Below are 25905 nucleotides of genomic sequence, written 5' to 3'. Positions count from 1 at the left end.
ATCTCACTAAGAGAGTTCCTTCAAAGAAGGTTTCGGATGACCTCAAAACAGGTCATGTTTCAATGGAGGGGTTTAAAACAAGCAGATACTGAAATGTTTCTTACCCTTCTGATTCGGAGAGAGAGTTTACTTGGAAAACAGGAGCTATCAAGAGCTATCCCTGGTTTTATTCTTTCAGTCTAGTTGCAGATTCCCCCAGCATCCCAAACACAGTTGAACACTCAGAAATTGAGCGACCACTTTATAGATACCTGACCTGATCTTTTATTTTATTACATCTTTTTTTAGTCATCTGTTTCTTTGAAAAACTGGGCAACAAATACAACCTAGCTATAGAAGCGGTCAGCAACTACTTACCATGAGCACACACACTTAAAGGAACTAAAAAAAAAGTAGGTCGTAGGATCAGGATCAATATTTCACACTCAAACTAAATGATCTTAGAGGCAGAAGAAACAGTAAGTGATGACTTTTTGGTACTTGAAATCCTTAATTAGGCATAAACTAACAGTTAGGAGATGGTTCCTTTTGCTCAGATGTGAGGCACCTCAACCTATTAACTTTGTAAATGAATGTTTAAAGGACATTAAAGGAGATTTGCTAGTGCTTTCTTTCAACTGTTACCCACATGAGCAAAGCAGGTTGAAGAATGTGTGAAGTGATTAATTACACTAATTAAAACCACTTTATTTACACTTACCCTATAATTTATCATTACTACTTCTGTCAGCTGATCGAAGGTGAGTGAAGTGTTGTTTATAATTGGTACGGGAGCTAATTAAATGTTTGTGTGAGCACGTTTTGGTCTGTTTCCTTTGTCAATTAGAACTGGCATCACAATAGATGACCAGCCAAATGGAAATGTATAACACAATAGTAGTGCTCCACTTTACCACATACTGGGAGAAGGAGATGTGCCCCAGTAAGCCAACTCACTTTAAAACCTGAAGGAGATTAAAAAATCCTTCCACTTTCATTTGAATGATATTTTTGTTGGGAATTTCACATGAAAAACTAAGTAACAAGCGTGCAATGGAGGCTGACTAGGTATATGTTTCTATAGTTTGTAGTGTAATTATTTTATGAAATTCTTATTGCATGGATTTAGAATACTGAATTAATCATGCCCTTATCTTGTAAAAATATAGTACTATATGTAACTTGTCATTATACCATAATTATTTGATAATTGAACAATCATCAGACAATGTATTATTGAATATTTGTTCCATGATGACTTCAGCTCTGTAATGTAATATATTAGTCCCATTTTGTTATTCAAGCTTGTTGTTTGTGTTTGTTTGTCTGGTTTGTTTTTTTTTTTAAATTCTTTTGAAAATTGACCATAGTATTGCTCTAGTATTATCGATAGTATTATCTTCAATTGTTACATACTGTAAACTTAAAATTTGTTATATATTCCTTGAGATACTGTGATCTAAGGTCTAAGAAACTGAAGTAACTTTTCAGATGTTTGGTGGACATGAAGGGTAGGCTGCCATTAATGTCCCCACAGGGAACAATTTCTTTGTTGTTATAGTTATTTTTGTTATTGTTTTGTGAGTTCCTCCTTAACAAGAATCTCACATTCATCTGGCTAATTAGCTTTGTGACCCAGCAATGGAGCTACAATATAAGATAGGAGAAAAATATAAAGTTCTTTGAGTTTAAAATGCATTTAATCCACAGATTTCTACTAGCTTACCTGGCTGTCCTCTAAGTATAAACATATCATCATGAATACTGACTGTACTTAATTCTTATCAGGCTTACACCATATGTTTGTTTTGAAATCCTCACTCATGATGTAGTAATATTAAAAACAGCAAATTTCAATAGGTTGTACTTCTTCACCCCCCACCCCTAATCAGTGTAAGGGTACTTGGAATAGCCTCTTTGCACTCAGCATGATTTCTCAGCACTTAGAAATCTGCTTAACTTCTGACACTGTTAAGCTCCTGAGAGCCCAGTTTCCTGGTGGATTTCTTACATGAGATATTCTTCTACTTATGACCACTATGGGATATGGTTCAGGTGAGCTCTGCTACTGAGTGGTCACCAGACAAAGACCCACCCTCCAGTCGAAGGGAAGAAAACATGTCATGATTCACCAGCTCTGATTCCCAGCCAAGTTTCCTGGCTATTCCATCACTGACAGTCCTGATGTTTATTTTTTGTAACCTCTCACATAAGCTTCCATAGGCCTTAATGACTTTCACTGAATCAAAATTCAGTTCTATGCTGATTCACTTGGGTCTTTATTTCCTGCTTTTCATTTATTTAATTATTTATGTTAAAATCTAATCTTTTCTCTGCTTAATTTGAACATTTTGCTGCCTGGCACAAGGCTGTGGATCACGATGGGCCACTGAGCATCCAGTTTCTCTTGAGTATTGCTTTCAAGCGAAGAAAGCAAAGCTATGAGCCTTTGTCTCGGAATCTGGCAAAGCCAGGGGACATCAAATCCCCTCTTGTTGCAGGAGGACTAGCAGAAAGAAACATGCATTTAAAACATGAAACAGTGTTGCTGACGTACTTGGTATGCTAAACATTTCTAATAATAGAGGTATTCTTTTACCAGCATCGTATTTATTAAAAATTGGTTTTATACTGTACATCTAATTGGTACATTTTCTCTGTGAGCATGCACCACTTTAATACACTTAGAATATCTTAAAAACTGACATGACTCCTACTGATATCGGCAAGCATACTCCAATGGATATTAATAAAGTAGCCTTAGCCCTTGCCAGTTTCTGAGCGTGTAAGAATGGACATTTCGGACCCTTCTTCAATGCACAAGTGCAATCGTTCTGAAGAAATGTAGGTATAAAGTCAATCGCACAAGTGAAAACTTTTTTATGCTGAGGAATAGGTGGTTATTTAAAAGCAAACCACACTTTTTCACATAATGGAAAACTTCTTTGATCTTGTTTTAAGTATGCTGCAAAATATAATTTGGAAAAAAAAAAAAAAAAAGAAGAAAACTAAGGAATGACATAGAGAAATATGTTAAAATTATTATACTAGTGGAATTTTATTGTTTTATTTTTTATTGTTTTATTTCCATTTTGCCTTTTTTTCCCCCTTACTGGTCTGTAATGTCTTATCACTTCTTTCATTAGGAGTAGAATAATCAGAAGTTTATGTGTATTTGTTCTGTCCTTGTAAGTATTTTATCGTTGCCTTAGAAAGCACTAGTAAAGCTCAAACAGTACATGCAGGTACTGAGAAGTAGCCTAGTATTCTGCTGTCCCAAAACAGCCATATAAAGTTCACTCACTTGAACACTCACTTTTCAAGAATATTCTTAAAAGATAATCAGAAATGACAGTTTGGTGTCTCCTAAACTAAGCCTTATCAAGCTGGAAGTGTTCGTTTTCAAGCATATTTTAAATTGAAGATTGGTAGTTAACTATGTAGCATTAAGGGAACAAATAAGACTGAATCGTTCCAGTAGTTAACTAGTGATTTTCAGTGCCTAACTGAAAATATAGAATTTTCAGCTGCCTTAGCTCTGCTGAAAACAAATGAAAAATAGTTGCGTGTACACTTTCTTATACCAACAGAACACAGTTTAAATTTTTGCCAGGAAGAAACAGTTTGTTGTCAAGAGTCATCAGCATATAGAGGTACACAAACAAACCACTTATTTTCTGGGTGAACTGCAGGCTCTTCAGAAGGTTTGGTTTTGCCTTCAGGTTGAAATCTCAGGGATGTTAATGAGAAAAATGACCCATCTTTTCCATGTCAGACAAGATGGGACTTCTTGTAGTCCCTAAGTTATGAAAAAGAAACTTTTTATTTTTTCAAGATCACTCTGATCTCAAATGTATCTTGTCGTTTGTATACTCAGTTTAGACTTAATTCTTTACAGGTGAGCAACCACAACTCTATTCTACATTTGCTTGAGAAATGTGGACTCATTTTAAATTTAAATATCTATCTGGCTGTCTCTCTCAAATGACTCTGTAATTACTTTATTCAAATGTATGTATGTTTTAATTGTTCATTACTGCTTGTTAAGGTGCAAAATAAAAACTGCTATACAGTATCTAGTAAACTTAAAACCATGTGCTCCAAACTTCTTACTATTTTTTTTTTTCTACAGTTTGGAGAAGTTTCTTGAAGTACATGGAAGAGTTTGGGCTAAATGGTGCAGAGAGCCCATGTATGTGATTCTAGCTGGCTATGTAAATGTCTCAGCGAGCCATAGTAATATGAAAGAAACACTTGAAAGCCAGATGCAATGAAAATTTAAACATATTGAGTTCATAGCATGTGATAGTTTAATCATTATTTAAGCTTTAGAAATGTCACAGCATAATTACTTTCAGAATGAGTACAAACACTTTCATGCAAAAAAATTGCTTTCTTGCTGCAACTTTTGCCTCTCCTTGGAACGTTATGCTTTTATGAATTTTCTGAACTTAATCATGTCACTTGATCACAGGCAAATTCCCAGTGAAAATTCATAATCCAAAAGATTAAAATAAAGTCTACAGATACATTTTATAACTAAACCTGTGTTTTCCTTATGATATTTAAAACAAAAAATAACCTGTCAAAATATTTATCATGAAAGAACAAAATTTTAAAAACAAGCAAATAAAACTAAAACAATCAAACAAAATACACACACACAAAAAACAAACCAAACCAAAACAACATCAACAAAACAGTTAAATGGAAAATGCTTAGTAAGCCCTATGTGCAAAGTCAGGGAATGGAAAGCTACCATATGTTGGATTTATAAGCATGCATGCAGGATTAAATTCAGCTCTCCTATCCACGTGATGCATTTTTATAACCTCACAGCATACATGGAGCCTTGCCTCCTTCTGTACTTGCAAGGTAAACACAAGAACCAGAACTTACTTTCTAAATTTGTCCTGTATCTGGAATAATCTGAGGAACTCAATTGACTTTGCAGTATAAATTGTGTTGATATGTAAAATAGTGTCATAATCCCAGTCCACACTTAAATGCGAACGCTTCCACTTTATATAGCCTACTATGATTTGTTTATAATACGTGCAGTTCATGTTGGATTTTGGAAATTATCAGTTATAATGGTTCTGCTAGTTCTGAGAAACAGGCCATGGGAAAAAAATACACTCCATGTTAATTTGGGAGTGGGGTTGTTTGCATGTTTTCTAAATGGATGTCTTTTTGGAGCAGCTATACATCCTTGTGGCAAAGACTTAAAGGTCATAAAATTTGGCCTTTGTAACATGAATGTCCTGGGATTGATTTCATTGGAACTTTGCCACTGTGAATCTTTTAAAAACTGAACTATTCACTTGTTCTGTAGGAGCAAAATCAACATAATCATTTCACATCCTTTAGGGTTTGTGTCACTTTCTGTGCTCTCATGAGCTTGCTATCAGTAACCAGAAGATGAACCTATCACTCCTATGAAGCTGTTGAATATGCTATAGGTCAGGGGTGTCGAACTCATTTTAACCTGGGGCCACATCAGCCTCGCGGTTGCCTTCAAAGGGCCAAATGTGATTTTAGGACAGAAGCATTTATCCAGTCCTAAAATCACATTCGGCCCTTTGAAGGCAACCGCGAGGCTGATGTGGCCCCCAGTGAAAATGAGTTTGACACCGCAGCTATAGATGATAGCTGCTGGGTTGAAGGTCTTTGTAACTCGTGCAATGGCCAAGGCATAACCCTCTTCTTTTCTCTCCTCTTGTATTTCACTTGCTGGGCCCAGACACCATGAAAGAGTAAGCTAGTTTATTGAAAATTAGATGAGACTAAAATCAGCGAAGGCATAGGGAAGGATTTGGTAGGTGTTCTTTGATGTAGTTCTTTGTGTATGGACGCATCAAAACAGTTCACCATTAAAAGTGGTTATGGGAGGTCATGTCTAAACCATGCAACAGTTCAGTGTAGCAAGAGCCTTTCCCTGTCTGATACCTGCCCTCAGGGCAAAAATTGGGGAATTAGCTATGGGCACATGGTAAACTAAATCACTTGTACATGAACTTAATAAATATTAGAACATGTTTTAGTTTCACAGAACAACTAAATAACTGTGGAAGATGTCACTGTTCATGCTCCTAAAATGCCCTTCAGTCTGGCAGCCCAAATTTCAGCTCATTGCCTGCGTTTGACTTTCCTGCCATGCAGTGCTGTGACAGGGAAGGTAAGATAGGCTGACAAAACAGCCACGGGAAATTCACTGAGATCAGGATGAGTCCTGCACAATGAGAAGAGCAATAAATATTTTAAAGGCTGCCATCCATCCCTACAGGCACCAAAGTATTACATCACCATGTGTACATGACAGAGTGGCAGCAATCAATAGATCTAATGTGCTGGGGGCCCACGGAGGGACAAGTGAGCATTTCCCATGCAGAACAACTGGATATAGTTAAGTGAAATAAACAAGGATTATCCTTAGACAAAAAGAAAACTCATCAACTATTCCGAGCTGAAATGCAAGACTTCTTGATCAAATAGTATGGTTGGGTGTTTAGGCTTAGAAAATATTCAACAGTCAAAACTATGTGTTTTTTTGTAAAGAAAGCAATGTGGTCCATAGCTTTAACACAATAACAATGATGACTGAGTGGTAAAGAAATAATTTAATGTATGTGATTTTTTTATTACTGAAAAGCCAAACTATGAAAAGCTGAAGCCACATACATCTGATCATTTTGAGGCTCACACAACAGATAATACAGGCGCGTTCTTTCACTGAGAATTTCTGACTGCTCTCAAACCCTGTCCCCACAGGGCCCAGCCTCCTCTCCCAGAGCACGCTCCAGCTCAACTCCAAACCTGAAGGGTCCTTCCAGTACTCGTCCAGCTACCACAGCAACCAGACCCTCGCCCTGGGCGAAACAGTGGCCACCCAGCTCCCGGCCCGCAGCAGTCAGGCCAGAGGTGCCATCCAGAGCTACAGCCAGGTACGTGCCCTCAGCACCCCAGGTCTCTCAAAACAGTGCATGGAAGCTCACAGGAAACAGAGCTGTTCAGTACCTGCCAGCACATCAGTGTCTGCCTTTGCTTTCTGTCTTGTTCAATGTGTCTACAGCAGGGTAGATTTACCACCTTGATTTTCGTAAATCTAAAGTGGGCTGACTTGCACAGTAATAAATTAATCCTGATTAAAAATGAGATTTACATGCTGGTTTTGCTTGCAGATATTTTTGGTGATCACATGTTTAGTCATTTACATTTTAAAATTTCTGTGACTGTGCTGATCAGGACCCCTAACTAAGGTCTAGGATCTCCCTGCTTTGATGCCAGGATAGTAATGAAAGCAGTAAGTGCCAGCAAACAAAAACAAAGCCAGGCTGACACCAGATGTGAAACCTGCTTGGGACACCATGTATCGCCCAGTGCTGTGGCCTAATCCCATGTGTAAGAATAAGTTTTTGCCTTTTTTTCCCCCCATCCTGTATGACAAGCAACTTACCAGGCAGCTACCTGTATGTTTCAAACATTTTGAAAGATTGTTTCAGATACTCATGAAAACTTATAAATCTCTCTCCCTGTCTAAACAATCCCTCCGGGCTCTGACACATAATCCTCTCACCTTCTGTGCTTTTCACCATGACATCAAAGCCTCTCACTGGGAAGTTAAGCTTCACCTTAGACAAAAAATTCTAGAAGTGTTCATGCTTCTGTACATAAACAAAGTCTGTCTGGGTTTCATGGTCAGCTTGAGGTTATTTTCTCTGTTTAGATCTTAACCACCCCAGCAAAGCAGACCATCTTAGTGTGACACTGGGACACTTTATAATTCAGGATTCTGTAGAAGTGAGTAGTATTTGAATTTCAAAGCCTTAAATTGCTAAGAGATTTCCAGTATTATATAGTCATTGCACAGCTTGTGGGATACCGACAGACATACAAGATTCCATTCTCTCAGTTGGCTCAGAAAAGCTCCCTATCCTTTAAGACTGAAAAATGAAATAAAGCACAGTTAACTCTCATTTCAAATTGGGCAGGTACTTTTTTTCTTCTATGAAAGGTTTAAAATGAGCCTGCACAAGGGTAAGGCCTCAGGGTATTTCTCTGTTTACCAAAGAAGACCTCCCTGATGTTCTTTGGGATTAGAGCCAGCAGGAGAGCAGGACTCCAGCTAGAAAGAAAGAGGAGGCTGTAATAACCAGTTGTAGCCTGGGCAGATGTCATCAGGAGTTTTTCCTGGTGAAAAGCGTCATATCCTGGAGGTTAGCCTGAAAGGGTGTGATGTATTCTTCAAGGCAGATAGGAAATGTACAATGATGGAAAAGGAACAGATTATGAGAGCAACAGAAACAAAAACAAAGAATAAATGAGAGGGGAAGGAGAAATAATCTTAAAAAAAAAAAAAAAAGGCAAGAAAGGAAAGTGTTCATTTGTCTATGAATTAGAAATAGTGATATTCTTAATATAAATTTTATCATATTGATAGAAAAGCATGAATTAATGGAGACGGGAAAAAATTAACGAGCTAGATTTCTTTCATTGAAATTACACTGAACAGCCATTGCTTACATCTGAAAAGCCCTCATGAACCATCTCCTTCACAGACAACTGGTTACCTTCAAAAAGGTAACTAGAAAATTAGTAAGGCAACCTTTCCTATTTTTTTTTTCCTTGGTATGAGAGGGTAGAAAACAGTTTTTCTTCCCATGTTCCTCCAGATTCTACGGTAGATGTTCCTGCAGGAAGATAACTCACAGAACATAACATTTTTTTCATACCATCATTCTGCAAAGGATGCTTGACAACTTCAGGTCAATTAAAATATATCTTGAAAACACTGACAAACTGCCATATAAACTATGAATTAATATCATAATAAACATATAAATGAGGTTTTAATAGGTAAGCAAGAAGAGGAAGAGTCAAAAGTTAAAATTTAAAGATTCTGAATGTGACCATTGCTGATCCCACAATTAAGGAGAATCCTTGGAATTGTTTTGCTATCTCTGTTATAATTAAAATAAGCCTCAGGAGTCAAAACTACTCAGATTATGATAATTTCCTTTGGAATTTGTGTACAAGAAACACAGCTATCTCTGAACATGAATGATAGCCCAAATGCGTGGAAAACATATGTAAATAGTCCCAAGGCCAGCTGTGACAGCAAAAACAATTTCTGAAAATGCAACTGTATAAAAAAGAGAAACTAATTAGTCTTGGGACCTCCTGTATAATGCTGCAAAGTGCAATCCAATATTTTTGTCAATCTGGAGTACTTCATTATAGTTTTTCCACTGCTTAGAGTACTTTAGAACATGAAACTTTTATCTTCTAAATGCTACTAGAATAGGATTTCTTAGCAGCAACTGCTCCTATGGCAGGGAATTACTTCGTTTCCCCACTGAAAACAGTTTTTCAGACTTCGTGTCCAGATCCTGGTATATCTTGCATTAATAAATCAAAGTTATTTGTGAAGAGTCAGTAGTGGCTCTTACTACAAAAAACAGCAGACTTTGCAAGTGAGCTGCTCAAACGTGAATCCTCTATTTGGACAATGTAGTATGTGAACAACTGATTGGGTTTACTGTCATCTTGAAAATGGTCACCTCATGTTGTAGATATCGTAGGAATAGAAAGCATAGCGTGATCTACAAATTCTGGCTTTCTACATGCTCTGCCATGTGTTTGCAAGGGGAGTGGAGAGGAAGTCAAGACTTCCTCTGGATGAGGACTTCTTTAGCTTCTGATGATGCTGCGGTCTTTTCAGAGGTGGAGGCAGCAACAGAGGTAAATCTCAACTGCGTATTATCCTGTGCTTCTGAAGCTACTGGGCTGAACAAGAATTTGAAAACCCTTAAAACCAAAAAGTAGATGGAAAATAAAGGTAATTAGAAAAAAGCCATGAAAAATCATTCAACAATTAAATTTTCTAACATCCATTTTCCTATAAGCAGTGCCTGAGTTTGTTATTTGTCAGACCACCGTACTTCACTAGCCTTGTTTAGCAAAAACTGTGTAATGGCCTTTTCCAGTTAGACTCATGGCTCTTCCTGCCATCAGTCGTCTGTGCCACAAGGTTAGAGGCTGCTTGATCATCTACCCAGACAAAATCTAAAATAAGGACTTCACTTCCGGTAGGATGTGGCAGATGATGATATGTTTAAAACTGGATTCCAAATATGAACATGAGAATTTTTCTGTCATTAAAGGAAGCAGATGAAATCTTAAAACAGATTGCTCTTATTACGAGACTCACTGTGAGTGAGAACAATTCACTAGTCAAAATTATGATCATGCAAAACTGATCTGCATATTGCTGGTTTGATCCTACCATAGGTGATGATTGCAGCTTTCATTGCTGCTTTAAAACCAGAGACTGACCATCTCTGGATACTCTGGAAGGATCTCACACAATTCTGTTTGTAGATGGAGAAGACTATGATGGTATTCATCTATACATATGACCTTTGAGACTGAGATCAGGTAGACTGACAAGTTTTCCTAGTAGTGTTGGAGTGTATTTTGCAAGCACAGTATAGCAATGACCTTGTGCTGGTCATGACCTTTGTGATAAAATTAGGATAAACAGATGGATAGGCCATATTTGAGGGATCTAAAGATATAGTCTGGCATCTGTTATCATACAAGTGCATTTGAACATAGGTAGCATCTTCCTAGTTAGGTCAGGAACTTATAAATGGCATCAAAGCAGTCCTGCAGAAGAAAGATCTTTCTATAGGTGCTGCCCAAGGACTGAAGTACACTGCATCCCAAAGACAAGAAAATGTTAAGCATTTCCCATACCCTCTTCTGCCCTTTGTAGAAGAATGTTGATAGAGGCATTGGATGGGAGCAGAGTGATACCTTGAGGGAAGGCATATGGGAGGTTCTTTGGGCTGACAGAAAAAAAAGCCCTCACTAGACTGGCAAGTCTTGCAGTCATTGAAAGAGAACAGAGCACCACCTAGATTGTGAAACAGAGCTGGACCCTTAGAAGACCACCTGTGTTTCTCGAAAACTCTAGTAAGTACAAGATCAAGTTTGCTCCCTCAAGCTAGCAACACGCACCAGTATTCAAGAAGCCAAAACAGCCTGGAAGGATGTTCTTCCACAAAACTTGAGCATCGAATTGGAAAATCCTCCATAGAATCAAGAGAAAGTGTGTTCTCATGGGCAACAGTGTACTGTATATGACTTCGTTCGTATGCATCAGATAAGAGCAAGTGATCCCTCAAAGTTGCAGAGACCAAAACAAGCATTTAATGCTAAACTAAAAATGCTTGTGGATACAAGTTCATCCAGACCTGAAACAGACAGGCAGACTTACTCAAATGTAACATAACTTTTCGGTTTCTTCTATTATCTGTCAAAGAAGTATACAGGACATTGAGCACATATTGCCATTTCTTAAGGGTGACTGGTACCATGATTCAAATTTTCCAGCATTTTCCTGGAAATTGTATCATTATCTCATTCCCAATAAATGGCTATAAAGCCTTTTGTGTTCTTAGTTCTAAGAGTCAAATGGTTGCATTGACAGAAGTTCTGTTCCTTAGCACAAAATCCACCAAGTTTTGGTTTTCTGGTCTGGCATGCCAAAGAAGAAAATAGTTGGAAGGAACTGTAGATGATGTATCAAATAGATCCACCGCACTTGCTAACATATTCATAATGGTCATCTTGTTCTCTGAGACCTTTGCTATTCAGGTTTTGCTGGTTTTATACACACCATTTTTCCCTCTGGAATCAGTCTCCAAGAATCAACATGCTGATGTTTCAGAATCAGCAGCTGACCCCAAAGGTTTGCTTAATCTGTCTGGCCATCTAGGATTTTATAATGATTTTGTAATTCCTTATCCATGAAAAATTTTCTGCAGAATAAATAATTCAACACAGTCATTTGCCCCTCTCAGTTACAGTTCATAAACCAGAAGTCTTCTGTTGCAGTCTTCCATTTAATCTTTTTCAGTTAAAATCCTGATTTAAGTTTTCAACTGGAATTGTTAAAAAAAAAAAAAAAAAGCTGATATCCTGAAATTTAGTGCATTAAATGCATGTATGATAGCAGGCAGATCACAGTCAGACCATTCTCCAATCTGCTATAACCTAACTGGCACCCTAAGTAATTTTCTGTGTACAGCTATGCAAATCTCATTTTGTTCATATCAGTAGAGAATGATCTTTCTAGTAAGATTAAATGGAAAAGAAAATATTTTCATAGCTTTATTACTGTTCTCATGTTTTTTGGTTTTGGTTTTTATTTTCACACATCTCTGCTGTTAAAAAGGATATATCAGTATCCATATATTGAATCCAAATAAGCAAATCACGCTTCGTTTCTTTGGGATACCAGAAAAACTAAATATCTGAGTGTTAGAATAGATATTTACAGGGCTGTAGTAAGAAAGCCCTTGATTTTTTATCACATCTGTGAAATAAATTGATGCAGGAGGATATAACAACTGGGATGCAAATTCACTCTCACTTTATTAGTTTAAACACAGTTTCATTATGAGGTTGACAACAATAATGGATACATGGAAAAATATGGGAAAAATACCATTGTATTTCATTCTTCCATATGAAGTATAATGACACATTGCATGAACAATGGCACGTCTGTATGGTTGTCTTAAAGCAACTGACAGGGAGGAATTGGAATGCATTTTGCCTCTGAAAAGACAAGTGGAGAATGTGACTGTACACTTGGCCCTCTGAAAAAACATAAGAATCCCACAGTAAATTTAAGACAGGTCTGAGATTAGTCACATCCTAGAAAATACTGCATGCTAATGTTTTCATTGCAATCTGTTCATCCAAAAGTTCTCTCTTTCATACAGAGCAAATGCTTAGCTTTTTAGGAAGTGCTATACATTGTGGTTTTAATTAGGCATTTAATTCTTTTGTCCCACCACTAAACATTCCCTATAACAGACAATTGTGAAGTGGGAATTTTTTATGTGTGTTTTTGAATTAGTACTTGCAGAATTCTTGCAGCTTTATACAGATTTATTAGGAATATGGGATAATATTGATTTATTTGAAATTAATTTCTCCAAATCCTTCACACATCAAGCAATTTAGAAATAGATTAGAAAAAGAGATTTTGTATACATGTTGAAGAACATGTTACACATGTTACCAGTGTGTTGCAGAACACACTGGTAACATTACAGTAGACTGTATTTTAGAACAATGTTGCTACTTAGCAGTCCAAATAGTATGATTTATTTATAAGTACCAAGTGATAACATAGCTGTTTCAAACAAACTTTCCTAATGTGCGAAATTTGCTCTGTCCATGTTGTCTTAAATCTTGCCAGCCTGTTTTGTTTCATGAAAGTTGTTATCATACAATTTGAACCTTGAAAATGAAAACTATACTCCAGTCAAATAATTATTGGACAGTCAGTTGCAGGTTAGCCCTTGTTTCCAGTTTAAAGCAGAGACGGTAAGTAGCGTGAACACAGCTTTAAAAATTTCATTGATGTTCCCAGAGTATGCTTTCCTGATTTTTGTTAGGAGTCTCTCAAATGAGAAACTTGAGCTTGTTGAACATTGATGAAAATTTCAAGACTCATACTTGGTGCAGTGGAGTCTGTAACTCGCGGCCGCAACCAGAACAGTCCAACTCAACAGCAAGCAAGCTACTTACATCTGTGATCCCCTTGCACACCAAGCTGTTACCACACAGAATAGTTGGAGGGAACTGTTTACATTACATTTATCTATAAGGCTCCTTCAGGAGCAAAACATCCTGAAGGCAGTGAGGTTTGGGTCTGGCAGGGCTCCCTTGAGATGCCTGAATGCTATGAGTGCTGTTAGTTTCCACACTACTACTACACGCTGGGAGCGAAGCACCAGGAGCAGCTCCTCCAAAGCCTTGCTTCTTGTCCATGTCTAGAAAAATACACATTCTTCCCCCAGATGCAAAGCATTTAAGATGAGAGGTGGGGCTCCAAAAGTAAAAAAAGGACAGAAAAATTCCCAGTGGTTGTATACCAGAAGTACACATCTGGCATTTGGAACCTCATCCTTTGCTTTGATTAGTTTTATGTTGATCTCAGCTCCTGATCAAATCCTTTATGTAATATTGTAGTGAAAAGAAATCAAGTTTCATACCAGGAATGTGGTGCTTTTGTTTATTCTTTTTTTCCCTCTTTTTTCCTGCAGAATGTTACTGAAAAACCATGGTACTATTTAAATGTAAAGCAACGTTGCTGTCAGCATTCACCACACCTCTTGAATTGAGTCACAAAATTAATTGTTCACATTTTAAAGGCTTTTCTCGCTACGGAAATCAGTAGCTGAGAGGTGTGTATGTTTGGTTGAAGCACTGGTCAGGCTGATTCAAACTGCACTGTTAGATCCCAGTATCTGGAGAGCTTTCTGAGGTTTCAAGTAAATCCCCTGCATAACCAGGGAAAAAAAAAAAAAAAAAAAAAAGAGTAGTATGTGAAACAAGAGAGCGCTTTCCACCAAAGTGCTGAGCTCTCACTCACTGTAGGGTGGAGTTATTAGAGGATTTTCATGTTACCAGATTCACAGATGATCTCTTGAGCCTAAGATCCCCGAGAAAAACGAGCATGCCTCTCATGTCTATGGGAAAGCTCCATCCTTTGCTGCTTCAGAAGCGGCTCAGGCACACAGCTGAAATTTCTAATAGGCAGCATCTGCCGAGGATTTTCGCTCGCTTTCTCCCCCGCCCTCCCCAGTTACTGGGTTTAAGGGGAACTTTGCGCTGCCCCGCCCGCTACCAGGGGGCCCTGAGGACGGCGAGGCTGGTCGGTGCGGGGCGCTCCCTCCCTCCCTCCCGGTGCAGATTCCCCGGGGAGGGCCCGGGCCCGGCAGCTCCTCCCGTGCTCTCCTACCCCTTGGTGCCTGGTCAATAAACAAGAGGCGACCGGCTGCAGTGCGGGTGATGTTTTCCCGTTCCGCTTCTTCAGGCGAGGATGGGGCTGAGGCGAGCGCCGGTCGCGCCCTGTGGCGGCAGCAGGGAAAGCCGGGGGTGGTGTCAGTAGGCGCGGTGTTTTCTCGTGAGGACACCGATTGCTTTTCTATGACAAAAGTTACTCAAGTAAAGCCCCTTCCGTGACTTCAACTGCTCTTTTCTAATGTATGCAGAATAAAACTTTTGGTGGCGGGGGGTATTTATTTATCTAAATTCTGGCTGATATAGGACTGGTGTGAGGGTTGGCATGCGAACGCATTTCGGAGCAAGAGACCCCGCAGCAGTTCACCCGACAGCCGGGTGCCGCCTTCAGCCGTGACGGGGAGTTTTGACGCCGCTGAGCCTGAGCCGACGGCCGCTTTTCTCTCAAAGGCTAGAAATGCTTTAGCAGATTAGCGAGTACCTTAATCCCGGGGGCCGGCCTGGTTTAAGGTCAAAGAGTGGGCTGCGTGCGGCTGGGGGGTCCTCCGGCGAGCGAGCCCCCTCGCCCGGCCCCACGTAGGGCCGGGGGAGCCGGGCGTCCCCCGCCGCCGCCCCCGCTGACGCCTCTGCCTTTCCTTCCCGCAGCAGGGCCCGGGGAGCCGCGGCGCCCACCCGGGCGGCCCGGAGCTGCCGCCGCCGCCCGCCGCCCCGCAGCCGCGGGAGCCCTTCGCGCCCAGCCACGGCAGCGCCTTCCACCTGCCCGAGCCCCAGCACGCCGCCGCGCTCTACTACGCCAGCTCCACGCTGCCGGCGCAGCGGGTGAGCTCCCCGCTGCCCGCCCAGCCCGGCGGCTCCCCCACCAAGCTGCCGCGGGCCGGCTCCGCCGCCGAGGGCGCCGCCTACGCCACCGCGCAGCGCCTCTCCTCCCCGAAGCAGTCCCCCAGCCGCCTGGCCAAGTCCTACAGCACCAGCTCGCCCATCAACATCGTCGTCTCCTCGGCGGGACTGTCGCCGTCCCCTATCAGAGTGACCTCCCCGCCCACCGTCCAGTCTAACATTTCCTCCTCTCCTATCCACCAGTTAAGCTCCACCATCGGCACTTACGCCACCCTGTCGCCTACCAAGCGGCTGGTTCACGCTGCCGATCAGTACAGCAAGCACTCCCAGGAGCTGTACGCCACCGCCACCCTGCAGAGACCCGGCTCCCTCGCAGGTAAATCGCGGCCGACAGCGTCTCGGGTCCGCGGCTGAGGGGCGGGGGAGGAGGGGTGCGCGGTGCCGCCATGCCCGCGGAGGGTGGGTTGACGTGGGGCGAGGGAGAGGGAGAGGCCCTCGGGCGGCAGCGTCCCGCCGAGCCGCCGCGTCTCCCGGGCCGGCGTGGGGTGACACGGCTGCCGGCCGGAGGAGAGGAAGGGGTGGAGTGGGTTTGACAGAAACCCGGTTTGAGGGAATTGTGGCTTTCGTTCCGGCAGCGGCAGGTGGGGAGAGGCAGCCTGGCTGCCTGCTGCTTTAAGAAAGTGCTTCCCTCCTGGCTCGTCCCCGTCCTCCCGCTGCTGGGCAGGTGTGCTTGATGTCGGGAGGGTGTGGGGCTGCCTGTGCTGGGCGCTGAGCTCCTTGCTCTTATCTGCGGTTTGGGTGGGGAGTATGTCGCTATGGTGAATCCCTTCTCTACCGCAATCAAAAACTGCGAGCCTTTACCAGAGAGTCAGTCTTCCGTGGATTTACAGGCGGGTCTGGGGTATTTGACAAGTTTGGGGTTACTTAGCAAGAACTATGGGTGTATCAAGTTGGTCCAAGTAATAGGTAGCGGTTGTTAGGCTCTGAGCGTTCTTTAGGGAACAGGCTGTTACAGCTCATTTAACGTCTCTGTAACCACAGACTTTGAACAGATCCTAGAAGTGAGACACTGGTGTGCTGTTCACTAAACCATCTCTCTGCTAAACTGAGCATCCTTCAGGGGTGTTTTTTTTGTGTTCTCAAAATTTCCAGTTTCATTGCTATAGTAACAGCTGCTATGCTCATATGTTCTCTTGTGTGACATAAATAGATTTGAAGATTAATAGGATACATAGGCTTGGCTGTGTTTATCAGGCAGGTACACAAGTTTCTTATTGGAGTTAAAAATCTCAACCCCCTTTCTCCTCTCACACATCTCCCCTCCCCTACTCCAGCAGTTGTTGGCACCCTATATAATTACAATATGTCTAAATATACAGATGAAATTAACTGGTAAGAAAACATAGCATTACTGTATCTCCTTGTAAGAACTTTTTTTTTATTTTCCTATTTAAAGGGTGGGGATTTGAAAACTTTTGTTTGTTTGTTTATGTCATGTGATTTTTGAAGTTCAGAATGTATAAAAAGATAGCATCACCAGATGATGCCAGAATCGAGATCTTAGGGCACTTACATCAATCCCGTTGTCAAATATTCAATCTAAAATTACAAAGTGTTTTATTTAGTAATTATATTAGCATAATTTCACCCCACTGTGGTCCAACATATGGTTGGCCACAGGTATTAAATAGTGCATTTGTAAAGCAGAAATGTAGGAATTATTATTTTAGGGAGTTTTGCAACTTCATGCTATAGCAAGAGTTGTTTGAGCCTAAATAGGCATGGAGGGAACTGTCAGCATCAAAGGAATAGAGGATAATTCAATTTAAAATATATATACCTGTGGATATGAACTACCAGCATTTTCCCTAATTTTTCGTTACCTTTGTTCTAGGATAGAAGCCTTTGTGGAAGTTTCTAACAGGCACAGTCTGTATTTCTCTTTATGTACTTTTAACATTGGACATAGTTTTTAGCATTGCAGCGTTAAATCTCTGATGGCTGTTTAATCAGAACTTGTTCTGGAGGCCCATCATAATGGCTCTGAAGTGCTACAGTGTTCAGGAAGCTGTTCATCCTACACTAGACCCAAGTTGCAGCATGGATTTGAACTTTCTTGGGCTTTTTGGCCAATAGTGGTTGTACAAGCACTCCTAATGGGGTTTTCTATTTTGATTTGAATAAAAGAAATTGGCATTCATTTTCTTGGACCGTTTTTAAATAAAAGCTTTTGATAAGGCTTCTCCATCTCGTACAACAGAGGTACTTCCCTCCCTGTCTCTTTTTAGGACCCACTATGAGGAGTGGCTTGTCACTGATTTAAGGCTTGGGTGAAAGAAAAGCTTATAGATACATGTATTTAAGAAATGACTGGTGTGTTTTTATGTGGGGTTTAATGGAGAGTGATTGATCATTTGAACTTGTGCTTACATTTATAAAAGTTGGTAAAATAATACTTTGTAAAAGTGTTGTGCCAATCATAACAAACATAACAAGCTTCTGAGTTACTGTTTCATAGGGATTTGCTTTTAAGTATTTGAAAAATCTCAGTGTCTTCCATTATAAAAAATGGAGAATCCTGTAACTAAAATAAGTATTAGTTGACAGACATGCAGAGATAATATTGCTACTAAAAAAAAAACAACCATAAAACATCAAAGTGGATGCAACAATGTGTTGGTAAATACTTCTTTTTTTCCACAGTGGTGACATGCCTTTCAAGTAGTCCTTGAAAGGAGCTCTATCACATGACCCATTCATTTGCAAAAGTTTCCTCTTGTGTGCTCTGGCCCCTTTTATTTTCCATTACCATTCTGTAGCACCTTCCTCACAGCCTCCCCACTATCCCAGAGTTACACATTTGCTATCAGTGTTAAGTGCCCGACTAATCTCCTAGACTTTCACTGGATTCACTACAGTCAATGGACTACACAGAGGCTTAAAATTAACGTATTCTTTAGAGTTAGCCAGGATCAGATGTTAGGGATACCTGTAAGGTAATCTTCCTTTTTTCCCTATGGGCATTTTTGCTCAGAATAGGTTTGGTATTTGAGCTGTAAGTATATTCAGTTGTATTATTTCAGGAGTTTTCCAGTCATTGTGTTAGAAATCAAACCCATTGAGAAGAAAAGCAAGCAACTGTATGTTGAAAAGCTAATAGTCAGTAAATGAGACTTTTTTGCTTGTTGTGCACTACATCCAAAGACTGGTTGGTTGGTTTGGGTTTTTTTGTATGTGTTTTTGTTTGTTGGTTTGGTTTCTTGTTTGCTTGTTTGGTGGCGTTGTTTGTTTGGTTTTTGTTGGTTTGGTTTGGTTTTTTTCTCTTCAAAAGAGGAGAAGGAGAGGTGGAGAATAGTTGTCACATTGCACTGATTGGTGGTTAACCTACTGTGATTAATGTGAAGTTTCATTGGGATGTATGTGTCATCACAGGGATGATGTTACTCAAAGTGATCTCTGGGAAGAAAAAGTAATTATCTTTAGTAATTGCTGGGGATAAAAATAATGCATTTGTTTTATTTTTTTTTTTTGTATGTGATATTAGAAATTTGTACTAGTTTATGAATACTGCTATTAGGAGCTACCTAGTTCATGAATACTGCTGGGTCTTAGTATGCTAAACAAACCAAATGGTATCAGGGTTTAAAAGAGAAGACCTTCAGATATGACCAGGTTTGTGATTGTTTTTAAATTGTAATGGGAAATGTACAGTACAAACACAGATTGTCCAAAGCTGAATCTGTGTAAGACTTAATAGAAGAGAAGGCATATTTATATTAATTTGTTGCAAACTCGATTATGAAACAACTTGAACTTATAAAACCAGCAATTCTTAGACTGCATCATGAATTTAAAATAAGCTGTGCAACAGCATGCAATGACTCAGTTTTAACCGAGTAACCTTAGAAACATCTAAAGAAATGGGGTTTAGTCTAGTTATACTTGAACTGTTATCATTGCCAAGCATGTGCGTGTATGGGTATGTGTGTATATAGTGGTTCTTGTGAGCATAGACATGCCATGTTTATTCCTAGTATAGCTGCTTCATTGCCATGATTTGCCATTACAATTTTGGAAGTAGTTTCCTGATCTGCGCTGCTGTTCAAGCTGATCTGTTCAAGCAGTGATCTGAATCTATAAACCATGGTTTGTAAATACCTTCTTGCAGCCACCGCACCTGGACTGAGCTGTGGAATGCTGCTGCCAAACTCACCAAAGCAGCCCATTTTACCTGAAAGGAGGAGTGTGTAGGATAGCAGGCAGCAGAAACATGGGAAAACACTTTCAGGAGGCAGGTCAGCGCAAAGATGCCCACTCTTCATGGTCCTCTGAAGCATCTCCTTCTGGCCAGAATCAGATAGACGGTACGAAGGGAGTAGTGCGATTGCTTAGGAGCAAAGGGAGAAGAGGTGGTGAAAGGGTGTTGTTGAAGGAGTTTGTGCCTCAGGTTACGTGACAGGGAAGCAGCCCTTGTGTTACGGAGCCACTCCTGCCTCTTCATCCAGGCTTTGGGAAGACTAGGGACGCATAAGACAGTGGCAGGTAATTTTATGCCTTGCTTTATTACAAAAAACTAAAAAGAAAATAAATATGTTTGAAAACTACATCATGTTCAGCCAGCTGTACTAAAAGGTTAGGTTTAAGAAATGAGTGTTGGTGTGAATCACTTTGTATAATGCTAGCTGGAAAGAATATTATGCAGCTATTCTTCATGTAGTGGTGACATGTTCCACTGAAACAAGAGCTGCAGCATCCCTCAGCCCTGGTGCTGCTATCGCTGAAAACTTTTGTGCTCAGTCTCATGTTTGCAAACAGAACCTTCTTTCAGGTCACTGTAAAATCATAAAGTAAAAGAATTGGTCATTTGTGATGTAGGACTGTTTGTATACGTGTGTAGTATTAATACTAAAATAACACCGGTTTATAAAAATGTGGTGTGTGTTAATATATACAATATGCTTTCCACTCTTTTATTGAGCAAAGAGTTCTAAGTATACCAGGATCTTAATTGATTCCTTCTGCTCCTTCCTCTCTCTTGTCTCACTCTTCTGCCTGTTTGCTGGGGGCTTTACTTTGCCCATTCTCTTTCTGTATGCTTTTCATCACATATGATATGTTGAACCCTGGTTTCCTGTTGAGATTTATGGCAGGACTGCTATTTGATGGTGAGTGTTGACATGTTTTAGTATTTTGATGTGCAATTATACAGGCAGAGAACAGATCAGCTTATGCAACTGTGTATGAGGTAACCAATATACATTACCACTAGCATGAGTTTAGATTTCCTTTCAGTTGCATGAAAATATTGGATCATCTATACATCACTGGTTCATTGCCATCTTTGAAACAATGTTATCTGGTTAAGTGTTACAATAATCCAGTAAATCACGTTGTACTATATATTTGTGCTAGAATGGCTGCATTACTGCTTGTGAGCATGCATGTGCTCATCCCCTTTTTTCATACCTGTGCATGAGGGAGAAATAAATTTTAGCAGAGTTACATTGTATTAAAATCAATGTTAGTGCTAACCTGAGTTAAAATTAGCTCTGAGTGATTTAAACTGTATGCAAGTATTCTTTTTAGACTGCATCAAACACAAGTTCCTACCAACACTTGCAAATGCAGGCAATATTTTACCATATGCATCATCATTCAGCTTCTGAGCAGGGCATTATAGATAAGGAAGGTACAAGTTAAGTGTTAACCCACAGCCAAACTGGACCTACCTCACCCCATAATTAAAACTTCTTTAGGCCTTAAAATTCTCACCTGAGACATAGGGCTGAGCTAATAAAACAGTCTAGGTGTGAAGTGCAGTTGTACTTATTTGGACAAGTAAGGAAGGAAAATCTTTGGATTTTTTGGCTTTAAGATAAGCTGTGAGGTGTGGACTATCAATATGATTGATCAGAACAAAAAGGGCACTCGGTTGTTCCCCTTAACTTTTTTTTAATTGTATTTTTTACAGAATCCTGTATTTCTTCTATAGGGAGAACTAAATTGCTTTGTTGATTTTAACCAAAATATTTTTTTAGTTTGTTTGTTTGTTTCTACATTTTTGCTTGTTTGTTTTGGCTAGAAAATTCCTTTATCTTCTGTCAGAACCTTTACATGTGAGAACACTGTTAGTGCCCTTTTGTTTTGGGAGAGACATTGCAGTCCTAGGATTATTTTTCTTTTTCTTCTTCTACTCTTGTTTGTTTCGAGACACTTTCTGCTTTGAGGTATCCACTAATATTTCAGATATTAATCGGTGACTTATAATTTGATGTCTTTCTGCTACTAAGTTATTTGTTTCTGCATTTTAACCTGAAGGTTACAAGTGCTGGTGTTGGTCTTGGAACTGATACAAATACACAATTCGATGTTCACTTCGCTTTTCTTTGCCACTAGTTCTACTGCCACCTATTCTTTCAGTGATACTTTTGTTATTAATTGTTACAACTGACACATTTACAATGGTGCTCAATTCCAACTTGTACAAGGTATCCAAAATGGCTGGCCTATAGCAATAAAGCAGAAGGAGTAAGACGGTTCCCTGAAGTATCATATTATTACCATGAATTTTGTTCCTGCCTCTTTCAAATCTAGCTTACATGAAATTACTTTGCTTGTAGGAGAGGGATAATTGATGGGGAGCCGAATACAGAGGCCCCGTGTACATGGGTATGTCTTTGAGCAAATGAACTTGAGCTTTGACCTCCTGTGTAAGCAAACGCCACAAATATGTCTAAACTTGTATCCTGATTTTGAACTGACCATCACTTTTCTCTTTGCTTCCTGCTCTTGATATCGGAAATCATTTGACTGATCTTTCCAGTGGTCTTTCAGACGGATGAGAAATCAAATAGTGTTGCAAAGTAACAAGCCCTTAGGTGAAGAAAACCAGTCGGCAGCATCGCTGAAAATAGATTCAACTGGTATGAAGCTGCAAGTAGTTTGACTGTGGGGAAACTGAGTGGCAGGGGCTGGTTCTGGGCTTTTAGGTGAGTGTAACATGGAAGAGGCTTCTGATCAGCAGTGAAGCCTGTGCTGGTCCTTGTAACCATACAACCTAGCATGCAGTTTCTGGCCTCTGGTCCTGAACTTTAGAAGTGTAGTTAGAAGGCCAGGATTCAAATGCAAGCCACTGGAATGAATTTCTTAAGCATCAGAGCAGACTTTAAAAAGTCTTATATACATGCTGAAAAGAAGTATGGAAAGGAGCTGAAGTTGAAATTGGTAAAAAGCTAGCAGACGAGAGCTGGTTATCTGTAGCAGAAAAATGCATAATCCAAGGATGTGGAAAACTTCTGTTGATTTTTCTTGCCTATTGAAATCTCATAAAATATATGAAGTCAAAGGGCAGTATTTTGGAAACCTGACTTTTTGGAACTTTTATTTAGAGCAATGAAAATACATTAGCCGGTGTTTGCACTAGGTAGCCTTTTCTTAATTATGTTCCTGTGTATTATTTTTGGTATGTGAGTTTACAGGAAGTGCTTGGGGCTGTATGGGCTATGATATGTCCAGGCTTTTGGGTCTTAAGGGCATGCTGGAGAGGCTGAGTCTTGTCTGTCCTTGCTATAGCCCTTTGGCCCTTAGGTCTGAATGGTGTCTTCATGTGTCTGTTGTGCTCTTCATCTGCCACGAACATGATTCTGGGTCCCTCCAAAGGTCTTTGGCCTTGAACTCAATTGTTCAGAGCAGAAGGGAGTTCCATTGTATGGGGTAGGGAGTGTTAGACAAGGGGAAGGTCTCCTTCAACTTGTATTTCTGATACTCAGGCTTTTGTGGCATCAGTGGAAATATTTGCTTGTGCTGTAGAATCTAAATTGGTATGTGACTGTATATTGCTTGTAGAGGCTGAGAGAGTTGGGATTGTTCCACTTGGAGAAGGGAAGGTTCCAGGGAGACCTTATTGCAGCCTTTCAGTACTTAAAAGGGGCCTGTAAGAAAGATGGGGACAGGGTGTGTAGCAGGGCCTATTACGACAGACAAGGGATAATGGTTTTAAACTAAAGGAGGAGAGATTCAGGCTAGATATGAGGAAGAAATTTTTTTACAATTAAGGTGGTGAAACCCTGGCCCAGGTTGGCCAGAGAGGTAGTAGATGCCCCATCCCTGGAGACATTCCAGGCCAGGCTGGACGGGGCTCTGAGCAGCCTGATCTAGTTGAAGATGTCCCTGCTCATTTCAGGGGACTGGACTAGATGACCTTTGAAGGTCCATACCAACCCAAGCTATTCTATGATTCTGTGATTCTACACTGAGCCAAGAGGGTACATGTGGATGCTGTAGTTTCCTCCAGGTCTGAAATCTTATTGTGAGGTCTTATGCAACAGCTTGAAAGTGTTTGTCATGGAAGTCTGAACAAATAGTGACAAAAATCCTTAGTCACTTCTGCTCCCCAGGTATTTAAAGGAAGTGAGAACATGCCTTTCATTTTTACTGTGGTGGAAAACGTCATCCTTTCCAGTTGCTGTGGCACACAGACCATTTGCAGTAGACAAAGCAGCTGAGATCTAGAAACTCAGTACAGAGCTAGTCAGTAATCTAGGCATTCATTTGTTGGGATATTCAGAAGTTTTTTGGTTATTGTGTGCACACCAGCTTTAAAGCAGTGCAGGTGCCTTCTGATCAAAAGTAAAGTGATGAACTATGGCAGAAAGAAGGTCAGAATTTGTGGAGTTGAGGAAGGCTCCCTTTATCTAAGGCCAAAACTTTGGTGGGGAGGTGCCCATGGCTGCCCATGCTGAGATGCAAAGTGCTCACTGGTGAAATACATTAGCCACCAGTGGTGGCTGCCAGAAGCTACACTGGACCAAATTCTCTCTATGACCAATTATTGGAGATAAATGAGGCAATTTTACTGTAATCGTAGGGTCAAACTTGAAGATCACCTAGATATGGACCCAGAACAGACAGAATACTTTTTGGTTTTAATAAAAGTGTTATTATGGAGGGCAGAGAGATATTGTCTAATGATAATGAATTCATGGAACTGCATATTATCATAAGTGGGTAGAAGCAAAAGTCAGAATTTAATATGCTAAAATGAGAAGGACCAAGTAATGACTAATCTTACAATTATAAGGCATGGCATATGAAGCTGCCAGTTGGATGACATAGATTTTTAATAAGTACATCAAGTTGCAACTCAGTGTGTGTAAGTAGAAAAGTGCCATATTAGTTTAGATACAAGTGGTCTTAAATCTTAGGCAACCCTCACTTTCCTGAGGAAATTTTTGCATATGCTTTTCTGTATTTCTTTTTCTGTCTATATCTTGCCTTATGGTCCCTTACCCTCCCCCTCCAACCCAGGTGTGAACCATCCCTTTTATCAGATAGCCCACTGTGCTGTTCTCAGGCAGTAAAACATTTTGATCGCAGGACTAAAGCTGTCCCTGAGTTGAAGGAGTGTTGCCTAGGATGAAGACAAGGGTGGAGAAGGAGCTGTGGCCTTCTGATACTGGTGCAGACTTTCTGTGACTGGAAAGCAAAAGGACTCCTCTCCACGCGGTCCTTTCCCATCCCCACCATCCTGGAACATCCGAGTTCAGCAGAGATGTGGTCATGTTTACATTTACTCACCAAAAGGTGCCATAAGCTCTTCAAAAGATTTGTATCAAAGTCCTAGGAGTGTGATCTGCAACGGAGGGTGAGTTGGACTCTTTCAGATATTTTAGGGAGGCTAGAGGGAAAGAAGGTGGAGAGAGAAAAGGCAAAAGCCCATTGTATGTTAGAGGTTAATATGCCCTGAAGAAATAGAGGACTGAGTAAAAGAAAAATTGCAGACCTGCTAATCGCAGTGCTTTGTTGGGCTTTACAACAAAAGCTGACATAAAGTATAATGCAAGACATGAAGGTGGTAAATGGTTAATGGGATAATTTGCAACATAAGTTCACCAAAACCAGATTGTGCTGCAATAACCTGCTTACTGACCTTTCTTTGGATTATATGTGGTGTCTTTCTGTTTCCTGTCAGAGCCCTGGGCACATGTTTTCTGTAGTACCACTTGGAAAATGTTTAGTTAAGCTAGAGAAGATGGATATTCTTGCAAGAGTGTAGTTGGACAAGGACCTGGGCAAAGGAGCATTGTCAGTTTGTCATTTTGAAAATCAAATTAATGGAAATGAAGGATGTTACTAATAAAGTCCCAGAAGGAGAACTCTTTTGGCCACTTGAAAAATACTTTTTCATCTTCTTATCTCAATACAACCCCCTGAAATATGCCAAGGAAACTGATAGGGGAATAATAAGAGGCATTTTCTGAAGAA

At 40.3% G+C, this 25905-nt stretch overlaps 1 protein-coding gene across 1 annotated transcript in view; it reads left to right on the top strand.

Annotated features, from left to right (window-relative positions):
* The window catches only part of CTNND2 (catenin delta 2), a gene marked incomplete at both ends in the record, with an annotated part of 526522 nt that overhangs the window by 224275 nt on the left and 276342 nt on the right, over positions 1-25905 (top strand). Inside the window, 2 exons of the mRNA XM_080340633.1 lie at positions 6751-6923; positions 15454-16018. Coding sequence (XP_080196759.1) covers positions 6751-6923; positions 15454-16018 — 738 coding nt within the window. The remainder of the gene's footprint in view (positions 1-6750; positions 6924-15453; positions 16019-25905) is intronic.

The sequence above is a fragment of the Nesoenas mayeri genome (genome assembly GCF_963082525.1).
Source record: "Nesoenas mayeri genome assembly, chromosome: 2".
Lineage (NCBI taxonomy): Eukaryota > Metazoa > Chordata > Aves > Columbiformes > Columbidae > Nesoenas > Nesoenas mayeri.
Note: the sequence above shows the minus strand (reverse complement) of the source record. Positions and strands in the feature narration are given on the sequence as shown.